At 43.7% G+C, this 15,567-nt stretch overlaps 1 protein-coding gene across 3 annotated transcripts in view; it reads right to left on the bottom strand.

Moving 5' to 3' along the window:
* Nucleotides 1–15,567, bottom strand: part of LOC310826763 (kelch domain-containing protein 3-like) — an 83,057-nt gene that overhangs the window by 43,607 nt on the left and 23,883 nt on the right. For all 3 annotated transcript variants that reach the window (XM_083702069.1, XM_083702071.1, XM_083702070.1), the window contains exons 9-11: nt 8,274–8,374; nt 6,249–6,334; nt 3,625–3,706 (exon numbers count right to left, since the gene is read on the bottom strand). In XM_083702069.1, the coding sequence (XP_083558195.1) occupies nt 3,625–3,706; nt 6,249–6,334; nt 8,274–8,374 (269 nt within the window). The remainder of the gene's footprint in view (nt 1–3,624; nt 3,707–6,248; nt 6,335–8,273; nt 8,375–15,567) is intronic.

Below are 15,567 nucleotides of genomic sequence, written 5' to 3'. Positions count from 1 at the left end.
CAATCAGATAAGGCATTATCAGATAACCTGGCAGACAGGAAAAACAACAACATTCAAATTTCTGTTGTAGACCACCTTTTCTGTGATGTAGGTATGATGTTTGTGGGGGGTGGTTTTGGGTTACACCCCTTCTGTGATGTATGTGTGATGTATGGAGGGGTAGTCTTGAGTTCCAGGGCAGGGAATTTAAAATGTCTATATGAGGGCAGGCACACCTGAGTTTGGGGTCCTCCTCCTTTCCTGCATGTGAGGGGAGCACCTTGTTGCAACAGATCAATAAAGATCAGTCTTACTGGCTGCTTTGCTTCTCAGTATTCTCTGGTTGGCCTCTGTTATTTTCTCCTACCAATAGGGAACCCACATAAGGACTCTATACGGGCTCTTGGATACCCCATAAGGGGAAAAGGGCAGATTTTGTTTACAACATAATGAAGGTTTGGGAATATGTTCTAGTGTTGACACAAGGAGTTCCTAAGTGAAGAAGTCTTTTTTTCCTTTTAAACTAGAGAGGTTCTTGTGGTTTAGACTCCTCGGAGCCTTTTTGCTGGAGTATGTGGTTTTGACGGCAAAAAATCTTTTCATTCCGATGTGTGAAACGGATGTTCAGAGTTCAAACGTGGATGAAACAATTATCTTCAAAAAGATATGTTTGAGAATTTGCATTCTTTGTTCTCCAGTCATTTTTGAAGTGGCAGGTTAATGACACAACCTGTAAAGCATATGCATCATAGTTCTTAGATCAGCCCCTGAAGAAGGGAAGAATTGTTTCCGAAACGCATCTGGTACCAATAAATGAATTTGGCACTTTTTGAGAGAAACGACTGTTTTCTCTCTTGTTCTTGTGTCGATCTTTGTTTTCCCAAGTTATTCTGGTGCCAAAGGCAGTAACTCCCATAAACGCTCTCTGGCAGTAAAAATAATAATGCAACAATAGTGGATTAAATAACTTCTAGACATAGCTGTCACAGGTGGCTGCCTCATTCTGCATAATACTAAGACTGGCTCTGATTATATGAACCAGGTCTTACTCACTCACTCACTCATTCTCGCACACACAATTTTCCGCAGTAACATGTAAGCACTTGCTAAGCACTTTCTGTCCAGAAAGGCTTCTGTCACAACAAATACCGAATTTTTCACTCTATAGGACGCACTTTTTCCCCTCCAAAAATTAAGGGGAAATGTTTGCGTCTCCTATGGAGAGAATGCAGGCTCCTTGGCTTCAGCGAAAGAAACGTGAAGCCTCCAAAGCACAGAGGGCGTGCTTTCTGGCTTTTGGACAGCCCCACGAAGCCTCCACAGGTTATGGGGATGAAGGCTCCCCGTGCCCTGTGGAGGCTTCGTGCAAAGCTAGACCAGCTATCCCACCAGCAGCTATCCCAGAAGCCAGAACAGCAAGAGGCTATCCCAGAAGTCAGATACTTCATGCTGTTCTGGCTTCTGGGATTCAGAATTTTTTTGTTTTGGGGACTTCCGGGTTGGCGCCATCGCCGAATGGCGGACTCCCTCCGAGCTCCGGAGGGAGCCTGCTCGGCAGGGGCTGGGTCCTACCGCGTTGGCAACGCGGGGACCCTCAAAAACCATGGGCGCTGAAACCCATGGGCATGGTGACTCGGCTGGCACCTTTTGCGCCCTCCTGACCCGCGAAGGAGCCTTTTTAAAGGCTGCGGAGCGGGTGACAGGGGGGGTGCTTTGAGTCCTCCGCTTCCCCTGCCGAGCGAAGCCGCATGCCATTCGACGGAGAGCGCTGACTTCTTCCATTGAAAATTTGGACTTAAAAGAATAACCCGTGAGTAATTGGAACTTGGATTAAAAAGGGGGGGAAATTTTAAAAAAATTCGGAGCGAGCGGGGGAGATGCAAAAAGGAAGTCAGCCTCCCCCCTGTTGTAGAGGAGTTAAAGCAAAGGATTTGACAACTAAGATCGAGCGCAACCTTATTTTGTTAAAGTTATTAATTTCGCGAAGGAAAATTATAAGACTGGGCTGGAGGAGAAAAGTGGAACGTGAATTAAAACGCAAGCCCCCCCCCGGAACCCCGGGAGCCATCCGTGAGAGCGCCGGGAGAGGAGAAATAGAGGTTTTGACAGCTGTCAAAGGAGCTGTCAAAGCGGAAGAACAAAAAGAGAACTTTGTTACGAGGACTTTGCCGGTTACATTTGTTACAAATTGGATATAAATTGTTTAAAACAAGGAATAACAAGTTACTTTGACTGTTGGGTGTGATTTGGAAGGAAACTGAGTTACTATAATCCCTCTAGAGGAGCTGTGGGACACTACAAGTATTGCTGGTATGGAATTTGAATAGGACTTTTTATCTCCTGGGAAACTGCAGAAATGGAACATTATTTTGTCTACAGAGGTCTACACACTAAAGGAGACAATAGATTTATCTATTGAAGAATGGAAGGGACTTGACGTAATGTTTTGTTCCTGAATAACAAAGCCTCTGCAGAGGAATTAGAAGCTTTTGGAATTAGAACATTTGTGCAGGAGAGCAGGGGAAAAAAAGGAGGAGAGAGATCAACAAGAACAACAAGAATAACAAGAACTGGACAAAGGTGGAAGTGGGAACATTTGGGACATCCAGATTTGAAAGGTCTAAAGAAATAAAATTGGAGTTCTTACTCTTAAACACAAAGAATCTGGATGGAAAAAATGGACCTTTCTGAGACAGACTCCTTCCAAGATTGGACATTCGAAACTAAAGATGACCAAAAGACGGCAAAGACTATTAAAAAGATGGCAAAGCGGTCTGGTGAAGGACTATGGTTTAGATGTGGGAGCTCCAGGACGACAGTAGATATTGATGGACATTGGGAACGCAACCGGGAAAGGGGGGAGGGAAATTTGGAATCCAAAGGGTGTTAAATTATATCTTATTCTTTTTTTTATTTTCTTTATTCTAATCTGTATTGCATATTAAAGAGGGGAACTCGTGGAAGGGAACAGGTCGATTTTAGGCGATGGGAAAATATTTTTAAATTGGGTCAATGATAATAAGTTTAAAACTTGGGGTAAGAATTTGCTGAATTTATTTGAAAGAATTGGAATACAAGAGGGGGAGGGGAGGGGAAGTCATGGAAAGATGCCAATGAAAATAAGATTTTAAATTTGGATGTTTTTTCTTTTTCTGTTATATTTGAAAATCTTTAATAAATATTATTATTAAAAAAAACAGAATTTTTTGTTTTGTTTTGTTTCCTCCACCCCGAACTAGGTGCGTCCTATCGTCTGGTGCATCCTATAGAGCGAAAAATACGGTATGTTCCCCCTTGTTCCCTGCGACATGATAAATTAAGAACAATAATCAGAAACTACCCTGAAGTTATAAATGCACAGCAAATTTTGCTGGAGGAACTATTTTTGGTTGCTACATTCCCCCCCCCCCCCCGAAGTGGGGACAAAGAAGCGCAGATTCAAAGAAAAAAACATTATAAGGGATAACCAACAGACAAATGGATCGGCTGAAATGGAAAGAACTCGATGTGTTTTGAAGTGTAGAGATAAAGACAGTATTCAAATAGCATAGGAAAAATGCACCTCAAAAATCAGTAACTTTCAAACAGGCATCGGTGGACAACGTTATCTAATCCACCCATTCTTCCACTGCTCCCCCATCTCACCTAAACTTAATTTCATAATATCATTCCTTGGTATTTGACTCCCATCTTCAGACTTGGAAGTTCCTCCAAACAAATAAATGTCCTGAAAGGAAGAACAAAAGAAACTGTAGCAAAAGTAATAAATAACTCAGCTTTATCTTTGCATTGTCCTTCTCTACGGCAACATCCACACAAAAATATAGTTACTGGTGTTGGGGTTTTTTCCATGTCTCATTAAAGGCCTTCTTTCGATGAATAGTCAGAAAGTCCATTTTTTTGTAACAGTAAACTGTTCCTGCCAAATGTCTTGCAGAGGCTTGACATTAATACCTATGCTGAACTTTATTGGTAATGTTATTTATCCACTTTTTAAAAAAGTTTTTATTTATACTTTTTAAGTTTATACATTTCATTAGTTTCACAATCAATTTAACATTTCGAAGTTTGACTTCCTTCCCCCTCTTTCTGCAGTTTCTTAATATATATTTTTTATAAAATATCTTCTGCATATCCAAATTCATTTAATTTGCTCATTTAATTATCTACTTTAAATATATACTTTTATGAAACTGCAGGTTATTACGATAATTCTGCCAATGCTTTTATTGGTTTGCAATTTATCTGTAAATATTCCATAAACCATTTCCATTCTTTTATGAAAAGTTTGTTATCTTGATTTCTTAGTCTTCTGGCAAATTTCGCCATTTCTGCATATTCCATAATTTTTGGATCTATTCCTCCTTTGCTGGGACTTCTGATTCTTTCCACTTTTGGGCAAGTAGCATTCTCGCTGCTGTAGTAGCATACATAAATAAATTTCTATACAATTTAGGTAGTTCTGTCCCTATAATTCCCAAACACATATATTTGCCCACTTTTGCTGGGGGCAGAGAAGCAGCTATCTGCTAATCTGAGTTACCATTAGAAAACGCAGATGGCTATGAACAACTTCCATCCTACAAAGTAGACTCAGGGGATCCCTTGATCCCTTCTCATTGTTGATGTCTGGACGTCTGCTGTAATCCTTTGTCTCACCCTACACACCTCAATGAAACATCTGAGGACACATACGGAGCAATACTGCTGGTTGCCTTGGAAATGGCCGGCTTCTGCTAATTAACAATCTGCTAAAACACTCTGGGATTGATTGGACTGCGGCCAACTCGCCTCGCCTTGCATTTCAGAGGACTCCCAATGAGAGGTGTGGCCTGGCAAACCAATAGGGAGGCTTTTCTGCATAGACATGGCGATATTCCGCATAACTTAGCACCGCTGAAATTCGAAGCGCAATGAGGAAGGATGGGGATGGAAGAAAACAACAACAACAGAAATTGTGCTGCGGCGGCAGCACGAGGCCCCATTAGCTAAAGTGGTACCTCAGGTTAAGAACTGTTTCAGGTTGAGAACAGACCTCTGGAACAAATTAAGTTCGTACCAGCGGTACCACTGTAAATATAAATACAGGGCTCATCCACACTTCCGCATGTGCTGTGCCTAGAAAGCACAGTCCTGGCAGTTTCCTGCTTGACCCACGCTTTCTAAGCATGGGTCCAAGGAGTTTTCCCCCTTGCCCCATTCCTTTCCAAGGGAAAACCTGCTCTTTCATGGTAGGTAAAGGTAAAGGTAAAGGTACCCCTGCCCGTACGGGCCAGTCTTGACAGACTCTGGGGTTGTGCGCCCATCTCACTCAAGAGGCCAGGGGCCAGCGCTGTCCGGAGACACTTCCGGGTCACGTGGCCAGCGTGACAAAGCTGCATCTGGCGAGCCAGAGCCGCACACGGAAACGCCGTTTACCTTCCCGCTGGTAAGTGGTCCCTATTTATCTACTTGCACCCGGAGGTGCTTTTGAACTGCTAGGTTGGCAGGCGCTGGGACCGAGCAGCGGGAGCGCACCCCGCCGCAGGGATTCGAACCGCCGACCTTTCGATCGGCAAGTCCTAGGCGCTGAGGCTTTAACCCACAGCGCCACCTGCGTCCCTCTTTCATGGTATATCAGAACAAATGGCAATCTAGGGTAAACCCAAATTCCTGTTAGTTCTGATTGAGCACCAAAGAGCAGTTCTCATCCTGAGGTAAAGTTCTTAACCTGAGGTACTACTTCCGGGTTAGTGGAGTCTGTAACCCAAAGTGTTTGTAACCCGAGGGGTTTGTAACCTGAGGTATCACTGTGTGTATATATATATATATATATATATATATATATATATACAGATAAATAATTGCAGTCACCTGTGTATGACAACTATGTACATTTTACAATTTTTTATGTGCTGTAAGCCACCCAGTGTGGCTGGGGAAACCCAGCCAGATGGGCGTGGTATAAATAAGAAAATTATTATTCAGAGGGGAGTGAATGGGGCTGGGCACCATACCGTCACCCCTCCCCACATGCTCCCAGGGGCATGCACGGCCCTAGCCCCTTGCCGGGGATACGGACTAAAACATGGCAAACCCCTTACTGGTTTTCGCTGGAATCTGGAAGTCAGTTCTGTCCCTGGGCATTTTAATAAAGTTGTGGCCCAAATTATGCCAAAAACCTTAAATCTTAAAAATTTTGTGTGAATTGTGATTTATTTAAGGGGTGGCTTTGGACCTCAACATGCAGCATCATTTGAAACAGAAGATTGAAACTGACAGGCTTTTACCTTATCATGGTGAGCTGTAAATGTGTGCTGCGTCCTTCCGATTGGCTTTTCTCCCTTGACATCACACTTCTGCCACGTTAACAATACTTAGGAAGAGGAGAGAAGAAAACGAGCAAATAGAACCTGCATTGCATCCTGGGGTTGTTGTTTTTTTGCATCAGGGAATGCAGTTCATGGCCTTCGATATTTCCACCCATTTATTCTTATAAAAACAGAGCTAACCTCCCATCGTCCCAGACTGGAACTTATTGAGAAGCCAAATAACTAAATAATTTAGGGAATTCTAAGCATTCCTAACAGCACCATTTTTTTGTATAATTTTTATTAAATTTTCTGTTTTACATTTTAGAATATTCATTTAAACAACCTTAAAATATCAATGACTTCCCTTCTACTCTTTCCATGGTTCATTTTGCATAACATAAATCCCTGCATATTTTATATAAACTAAACCATTCAGTATTCTATTATTACATCCATCAAAACTTATTTACACTGTTGAATCTATATTAAGCTGCCCTCGTTTTCAAATATACCGTATTTTTTGCTCTATAAGACTCACTTTTCCCCTCCTAAAAAGTAAGGGGAAATGTGTGTGTGTCTTATGGAGCGAATGCAGGCTGCACAGCTATCCCAGAAGCCAGAACAGCAAGAGGGATCACTGCTTTCGCTGCGCAGTGATCCCTCTTGCTGTTCTGGCTTCTGAGATTCAGAATATTTTTTTTCTTGTTTTCCTCCTCCAAAAACTAGGTGTGTCTTATGGTCTGGTGCATCTTATAGAGCGAAAAATACGATACACAATTTCCCCCCATATATTCAATAAACATTTTCCAGTCTTCTTTAAACGTATGTTCTTGTTCTATATTTTCCATTTTTTGGACTAATAAAACACGAGCCACAGTAGTGGCATACATAAATAACCTTTTTTGACACCTGGGAATTTCCATCTGAATTACCCCCTTCAATAAGGACTCTGGCTTTTTGGGGAAAGTACTTTTAAACATCTTTTTCAATTCATTATGAATTATTTCCCAATACTCTTTTACCCTTTTACAGGTCCACCACATATGATAGAATGTACCCTCAGTCTCATTGCACTCTTAAGTTGCATTATCTAATTTTACGCCCACAACTTTTGGAGTAATTAATCAGAGACTGCAGGCTTGTGAAGCAACCGTCAGCCTAGTAACGGCTGACATTATTAAGGGAGAAGATTTCAGAGCTATTTTTAGGCAAACTGAGAAAGTACTAGTTTTTGGAATCTTTCCCGGCAACATGGTACCATCTTTGAAAGCAAGGCATTGTAAAAACCAGTGTCCTGACAACATCAGTCGGTGAGGGTCAGGGTGGTATAAAACTGCAATGAAGAATTTCTCAGCATTTGACATCATGAAGAACTGAGCTCTGTGGAAGCCGAGGACCCAACATGGCTTTTTTCTTTTTTGGGGAGATGGCCAGTGAGCCAACAGGAAATGGTGTACAGTTATACATAAGGGAACTCTTTAAGAACTCTTGAGTTCTTAAGGGATCGAAACCAAGTTAATAATACTTAGTTCCCATTATAATCAATAGGACAGGCTAGCCGTAACTAACTTTTTACAGAAGTGTAATTAATTTGGCCTGGATTCATTACATTTTTAATACAGTTTAATTGTATTAATTGTATAATACAATTTTGACAATTAAGTGTCAAATGCCCCAATGCTTATCAGTTATCCAAGTGCCTCTGCAGAAAAGTGGAAACTGGGAGCAGGCAAACTTCTTACAGAATGAATGTTTTTACTTATATCTCCATAAATTGTGTTTTTTTCCTGGTTTATAGTGTGTTCAAAGCTGATTTTCATGAGTAAAGATCCATCTGAAATCTGGCTCTAATTTTCTCAGAAGTTTGTACTGAGGTACAAACAAAAGTAGTACAGTGTTGTTGCATTGCCTTTCATCTATTTGTAAACCCCCCAACTGCCCCCCCAAAACACCCCAGTTATTCATACAGTGAGGGGAATGATCTGTAATAATGAAAGACACCTGTGTCCAGTGCAAACAGATCAGTGCAATATTCATCTTCGTCGGAACAACCTCCAAACATATAGATGATTTCTCCGATCGTTGCAAAAGCATGGCCTGATCTGAAAAGTTAAAACATCATTTGTATTTAACAGTGTGCCTCGCAGCTCACTCAGACAGAATTAGAAATGCCATGGAAATCAAAAGTATATAAGGTTGCCTCCCCGACTGTTCTCTTTGGGGGGCGGGGTGTATTCTTCAAGATGCCATTGCTGCTGTTATAAGAATTTAAGGTCATATATAAAAAAATTAAATGATCATAACTGCATATATAAACCACATGTCTGAAACCCCACAGATTAGGTCCTGAACAAATTGTCCTCAAATATTTCTCTGCAAGGTCAAAGTGGGAAACTTCTCCATTGTCTCTTTCCTCACAAATCCTGTCTTCAGGGCACATTCAAGTTATGAAGAGGGTGTGAGCCTGTGACTTGTGACCTAGATTCAGGAATTAAGTAGTTATAACAACAAAAGACCAAAACCCAGATAAGGCAATCAGGTAACTTGCCAGACAGGAGGTAAACAATGCACTCAGGTTTCTGTTGTAGACCGCCTTTTCTGTGATGTAAGTATGATGTATCTGGGGGATAGCCTTGGGCTACCTCCCTTCTGTGATGTATGTATGATGTTTCTGGGGGTGGTCTTGGGCTCCAGGGTGGGCAATTTAAAATGTCTATATAAGGGCAGGCACACCTTTGTTCTGGGTCCTCCTCCTCTCCCCTGTGTGTAGAGGAAAGCAGAAAGAGATGGAGACAGAGACAGAGAGAACGCAGTGGCCAGCTACATTATGGTTACCAGATTTTTTTAAAATGAATCCCTTTTTTTAAGCTGAGTAGCAATAGGGAGTCAGTAGTGGGGATGGTGAGGCAAAAGATCCTGGGCCCAAGTACACATACATATTGTATAAAGGTGCAAAGCCCTTCTTTCACACCCTGTGAAAGGTAAATGCACAGCGTTTTTAAAAAATTGGGCAACGGCCGCCCACTAACAACTCCTGAGCTTCCCCTGATGAATTAGGTACAGATCTGTACCACCAGACGTCCCCAGTTCCCTTTCAGGAGTGGTAGCAACAGTGGCAGTCAGCAGTCCAGAGCCAGCCTGGTAGCACAGTTGACTCTGGCTGGCTGCGGGAGCTGCTTGCCGCTCACTGCCGTGGCGCTCGCCGGTTTGCCTCCCGGAAGTCCCCATATGATGTGTCTTGTGCAAAACACATCATATGGCGACTTCCGGCGAGGAAGAATGGCAGCGAGCAGCTCCTGAAGCCAGCCAGAGCCAACTGTGCTACCAGGCTGGCTCTGGGCTGCTGAGGCTGCCGCCGCCACGTTTCCCAGGAACAGATTTGCAAATCTGGGGACATTCCAGGGACAGATTTGCGGAACCAGGGATGTCTGGTAACCCTAAGTTAGATGCCTCTGGGAAGCCGAGCAGCAGAATATGAGTGCAACTGTGCTCTCCTGCCGTTCTTCCTGAAGCATGCCGCTCAGTCACTTAGCCACTCCTCTAGACCTGCACTCTAGGAAGCCCTGAGAGTTGCGTCTATACAGCAGCAAGTGTGCTTTTCATGAAATAACTGCTATCAAAACGCACCACTGTCATCTCCTCTGGCGGCAGGTCTGCAGAGGGCAAGTGCTCTCTCTCTTACCATTTTGCTGATCCCGTCTGCTCTCTACCATCCAGACCCTCTGAATTAACTCTAAGGGGTTTCAAGTGCACAGCAACTATATCAAGTACCTGCTAAGGAGTTGAGCGAGAATACCAGGAATGTCAGTAGGCCCTAGTTTCCTTACTAAACTGGCCATGAGTCACACTGGCTTACCCTCAGCCATGTCTCCTCTTCTGTTTCTTACTGGTCATCTTCCCCCTTCACTAAATCAGAATGATTTCTAAATCTGCATCTATGCATCAGAACCGACGCAGGATTTTGTGCAAATCGGTGCCTTCTTCTGTCCTCTTTTCCGGTGATGAATTCCCTGTGTTTTGGCAACACACCCTGTTCCTGAACTTCCCCCTTCCCAGTCTACTCACTATATGCTCAATCCTTCCTCCCAAATACAGTGGCACCTTGGTTCTTAAGCTTAATCCATTCCGGAAGTCCGTTCCAAAACCAAGGCGTTCCAAAACCAAGGCGCACTTTCCCATAGAAAGTAACGCAAAATGGATTGATCCATTCCAGACTTTTAAAAACAACCCCTAAAACAGCAATTTAACATCAATTTTACTATCTGATGAGACCAGTGATCCATAAAATGAAAGCAATAAACAATGTACTGCAGTCACACAATCAATCCATCAGTAGCTGAACTAGGTTCCACACAATCACAAAAACAAAACAAAAAGAGCCGCAAAAACAAAAATGCAAAATAAGTAGCAAAAACAGACATCAGTGTAACACTCAAAATGGAAGTGTGGCAATCAAATCGGAACTGTAACACTCAAAACAGAGCACGTTCAGCTTCCAAAAAAAGTTCAGAAACCAGTACACTTACTTCTGGGTTTGCAGTGTTTGGGTTCCAAGTTGTCTGAGTACCAAGGCATTTGAGAACCAAGGTACCACTGTATATGCTCCTTCCTTTCCTCCCAAATACCTGCTGCCTCTTGCTCCTCTCCCTCGCTGCAACTTTCTAGCCTCATTCCCTGTTTGTGTGTCGTGGCTGAACCTTCTCTCTCCTGTCCCAGCAGCACCACCTCTGAAGCTCAGCCAACATGGCCTCAGCCCAGTATACCTGAAGGAGCGTCTCCACCCCCATCGTTCTGCCCGGACACTGAGGTCCAGTGCTGAGGACCTTCTGGCGGTTCCCTCCCTGCGAGAAGCCAAGTTACAGGGAACCAGGCAGAGGGCCTTCTCGGTAGTGGCACCTGCCCTGTGGAACGCCCTCCCACCAGATGTCAAAGAGAAAAACAACTATCTGACGTTTAGAAGACATCTGAGGGCAGCCCTGTTTAGGGAAGCTTTTAATGTTTAATAGATTATTGTACAGTCATACCTCGGGATACAGACACTTCAGGTTGCCTTTTTTTGGGTTATGGATGCGCCAAAACCCAGAAATACCAGAACGGGTTACTTCCGGGTTTCGGCGGCCGCACATGTGCAGAAGCGCTAAATCAGGGTTTGCGCATGTGCAGAAGCGCCACTGTGGGTTGCGAACGTGCCTCCCACACGGATCATGTCCGAGTGTCCACTGTATTTTAATATTCTGTTGGAAGCCACCCAGAGTGGCTGGGGAAACCCAGCCAGATGGGCGGGGGTATAAATAAAAAATTATTATTATTATTATTATTATTATTATTATTATTATTATTACAACAACACAGTCAATGCTCAGGGATTAGTTGTCCAATAAAATCTGAAATGCCCCAGGTTAGTCAGCTCTGTTATAGCTCTGAGCCTCACTAATTCCCAATAAAAGCAGCGCCAACAACCCATGACTTTGCCCACCTGCTATGCCAATTCCCACCCCTGAATAGTGCTATGAAAAGCAATGGGAACAATGAAACTTATTATATGATACACCTGTCAAATAGCTGTGTGAGGTGCCAGTAACATCTTGCTTCCTGGTTGCTCTGCCACACGTAAGGAGACATTCATGTTCTGCAGAAAGCCTATTTTGTATGCAATCCTATACAGTCATACCTCGGGTTGAAGTAGCTTCAAGGTTAAGTATTTTTGGGTTGCGCTCCTCGGCGACCCGGAAGTAAAGGAGCACGTTATGTCCGGGTTTTGCTGCTCGCGCATGCGCAGATGCTCAAAATGACGTCACGCGCATGCGTGGAAGTGGCGAAACATGACCTGCGCACATGCGCAGTAGCATGCTATGTTTCCTTCAGGATGTGAACGGGGCTCCGGAATGGATCCCATTCGTATCCAGAGGTACTACTGCATAGGCAAACCTGGAAGTAACCCTCATGGAACTTAGTGGGACTTACATAGGAGTAGACCTGTACAAGATTGCATTTCTGCCACATTTTCAAATATCAAAGACCAGAATGTACATACAAGTTCCCTTACTGTAAATAAATAATAATTGCATTTTGAAGGAGCACCAAGTCTCCTAAGGCAAGTGAGCTGAAGTGTAATAAGGCTATTGTTATTAGCCTGAATTTATATACTGCCCTACGCCTGGGGGGGGGGTGGTCTCATGGGGGTTCACAGAATAAAATTGAGATATAAAACCACAAAATACCTAACAAAAACAAAAACAGTTAGGATGGGATTGGTATGTGGGGTGAGTTGAAGTAGGAACAGGGAAGTGGTAAAAATATGTGTGTGTGTGTGGGGAGGGGAGGAATCTTGTTTAAGCAAAAGGAACCACTTCCTCCCGTGATCAAATTATTGCTTTCCTTGTAGTAAATACAAATATACTGAATAATTTGTTCCATCACAATAACTGTTTCGTTGCCCAACTCATAAGGAATGTGATTATACAACTGGAACAATACCCATTATTTTTATGCTGGGAACTACATTTGTTGATTCCTTAAACTTATTATGTTTATTACAGTAGTTTAGTAACAGAAAAAAAAAACACACACAAAATCAATCTTGGCAAAGGCAAGGCATAATAATGTGTTTGCGCAAGCTTATGCCAAGGCAGAATTTCATCCAAAGCTACCGTACTTAATTGTCATTTATTTATAAACACGGCCCAAAGATTTCTGCTATGAAGCATTCTGGTAGCAATCGTATCAATATCTAGCATGAGTTTTAGTGTCTGAAATCTGACACATCTGCATTTGTATCGATAGCTCAACTCCATGAATTGTGACAGTGATGAGACTTTGTCACTTGCTGATAGACAAAGTAACACTACGATAGTTAGCTTGAACTCTTGTGTGGGCTACCTACGCCCAAATTTAACTGGAATTTCGTTCAAAGGTTTTACAGCTCAATGCTGTACACCAGGGCCAGAGAATCTCAGGCCTGGTGGGGAGGGTAAATGTGGCCCTCCAAGTCACTCTACCTGGCCCCCAAACTCTATACCACATCCCCAGTGCTTTGCATCCTCCTTGCGTGTTTTGGCTGGCTGGAATGCGTCCCTCAGACTCTGATAATGCCTTTTGCTTGTCTGGCTGCAGGACAAAGATGATGATGATGATAATTTATTTATACCCCACCCATCTGGTTGGGTTTCCCCAGTCACTCTGGGTGGCTTCCAGCAAAATATTAAAATAGATAGATAGATTCTTTATTGTCATTACACAAGTGCAACATTGCACAAGTGCAACGAAATTGGATGCCATCCCTTAAAAACAACAAAAGCAAAACAACAACAACAACCAAACAAACCACATTCCAGCCACACCCACACCCACACCCATCAAACTCCCAGGTCACACTATCGAGTTACTGCATTTAAGAAGGCCACAGCTCTTGGATAGAAACTATTTTTCAGTCTATTTGTCCTTGACTTGATGTTTCTGTATCTCCTGCCAGAAGGCAGTAGTACAAACAGACTGTGTCCCGGGTGAGATGCATCCTGCAGGATATTGTTTGCTTTCCTAAGACAACGGGAACCGTACAGTTCTTCCAAAGATGGGAGGGGATGACCAATAATCCTTTGGGCTGTGGTTATGACCTTCTGGAGCACCTTCCTCTTCCTAGCTGTACAGCTGGAGAACCAGGCACAAATACAGTATGTGAGAATGCTCTCTATGGAGCCTCGGTAGAAGGACACCAGCAGTCTCTCACTCTGATTGTTCTTCTTTAAAAGTCTGAGGAAATAAATTCTCTGCTGGGCCTTCTTCACCAGAGCAGTGGTATTTGCGCTCCAAGTCATGCCCTGATCGATAGTCACTCCCAAAAACCTGAATTCCGCCACCCTCTCCACCCGTTCCCCGTTGATATACAAGGGCTGAATGTCCGCCTTTTTTTCCCTGTAATCCACCACCAATTCCTTGGTCTTAGTCGTATTAAGAGCCAGATTGTTCTCTCCACACCAAGCACAAAGCCGCTCCACCTCGTCCCGATAGGCGGACTCATCCCCTCCTGAAATGAGCCCCACCACCGTAGTGTCATCAGCAAACTTGATGATTTTGTTGCTGGAATAAATGGCTGTACAATCATACGTATAGAGAGTATAGAGCAGGGGACTCAACACACAACCCTGTGGTGAGCCGGTGTTAAGGCTAAGGGCTGTGGACATATGTGACCCTACTCTAACCCTCTGAGAACGTTCTGACAAAAAGTCCAAAACCCAGAGACAGGTGGAGTTGGAGAGTCCAATCGCCTCTAGCTTGGACACCAGTCTATGGGGGAGGATAGTGTTAAAAGCAGAGCTAAAATCCACAAACAGCAGCCTCACATAACTCCCCGGCTGCTCCAGATGGAACAGAGCAGCATGGAGAGTGGTAGTGATAGCGTCTTCCGTGGATCTATTTGCCCTGTATGCAAACTGGTAGTTGTCAAAAGTTGATGGAAGACAGGAAATAATGTGACGGCGCACCAGTTTCTCAAAACACTTCATGATGATTGGAGTCAGTGCAACTGGTCTGTAGTCGTTCAGACTACTGATTGTGGATTTTTTAGGCAGAGGAACAATAGTTGACGACTTCAGGCAGGGTGGGACAATAGACTGGTGTAAGGACTTGTTGAAGATCTTAGTAAAGACCCTCGCCAGCTGATCCGCACAGCCCTTCAACACCTTTCCCGTGATGCCATCAGGTCCAGCAGCCTTCCTCGGATTCACCATCCTCAATACCTGTCTCACCTCATGCTCCTCTACAGTGAATGAGGGGCCCCTATGGGCTGGTGGCTGTAATACCGGCGTCTCAGGTGGCTCCTTCTCGAAGCGAGCAAAGAAGAAGTTAAGCTCCTCCGCCAGCAAAGGGTCACCGTCGACAGCACCAAGGTTAGGTTTGTAGTTGGTAATATGCTGAATCCCCTGCCACATCTGTCTTGTGTTGTTACTCCTTAAATTATCCTCAATCCTCTGCCTATAGACCAGTTTTGCCCGTCGAATACCCCTCTTCAAGTTTGCTCTTGCCACACTGTAAAGCTGCACCTCGCCCGACCTAAAAGCCCTGTTCCTTTCCCGCAACAGGCACTGGACCTCTCTATTCATCCAGGGTTTCTGATTGGGGTAAAACCGGATGGATTTATTTGCTGTGACAGTGTCTGTGAAGTGATTGATATAGCACAGAACTGCCGCCGTGTGCTCCTCCAGGTCTGAACGATCGAAAATGTCCCAATTGGTTCTCTCAAAACAGTCCTGCAGCTGATGGATAGCACCTTCAGGCCAGATTTTAACAGAATTATTTA

This window comes from Podarcis gaigeae, assembly GCF_964106915.1.
Source record: "Podarcis gaigeae genome assembly, chromosome: 11".
NCBI lineage: Eukaryota > Metazoa > Chordata > Lepidosauria > Squamata > Lacertidae > Podarcis > Podarcis gaigeae.
This window is presented reverse-complemented; position numbering and strand designations above follow the sequence as displayed.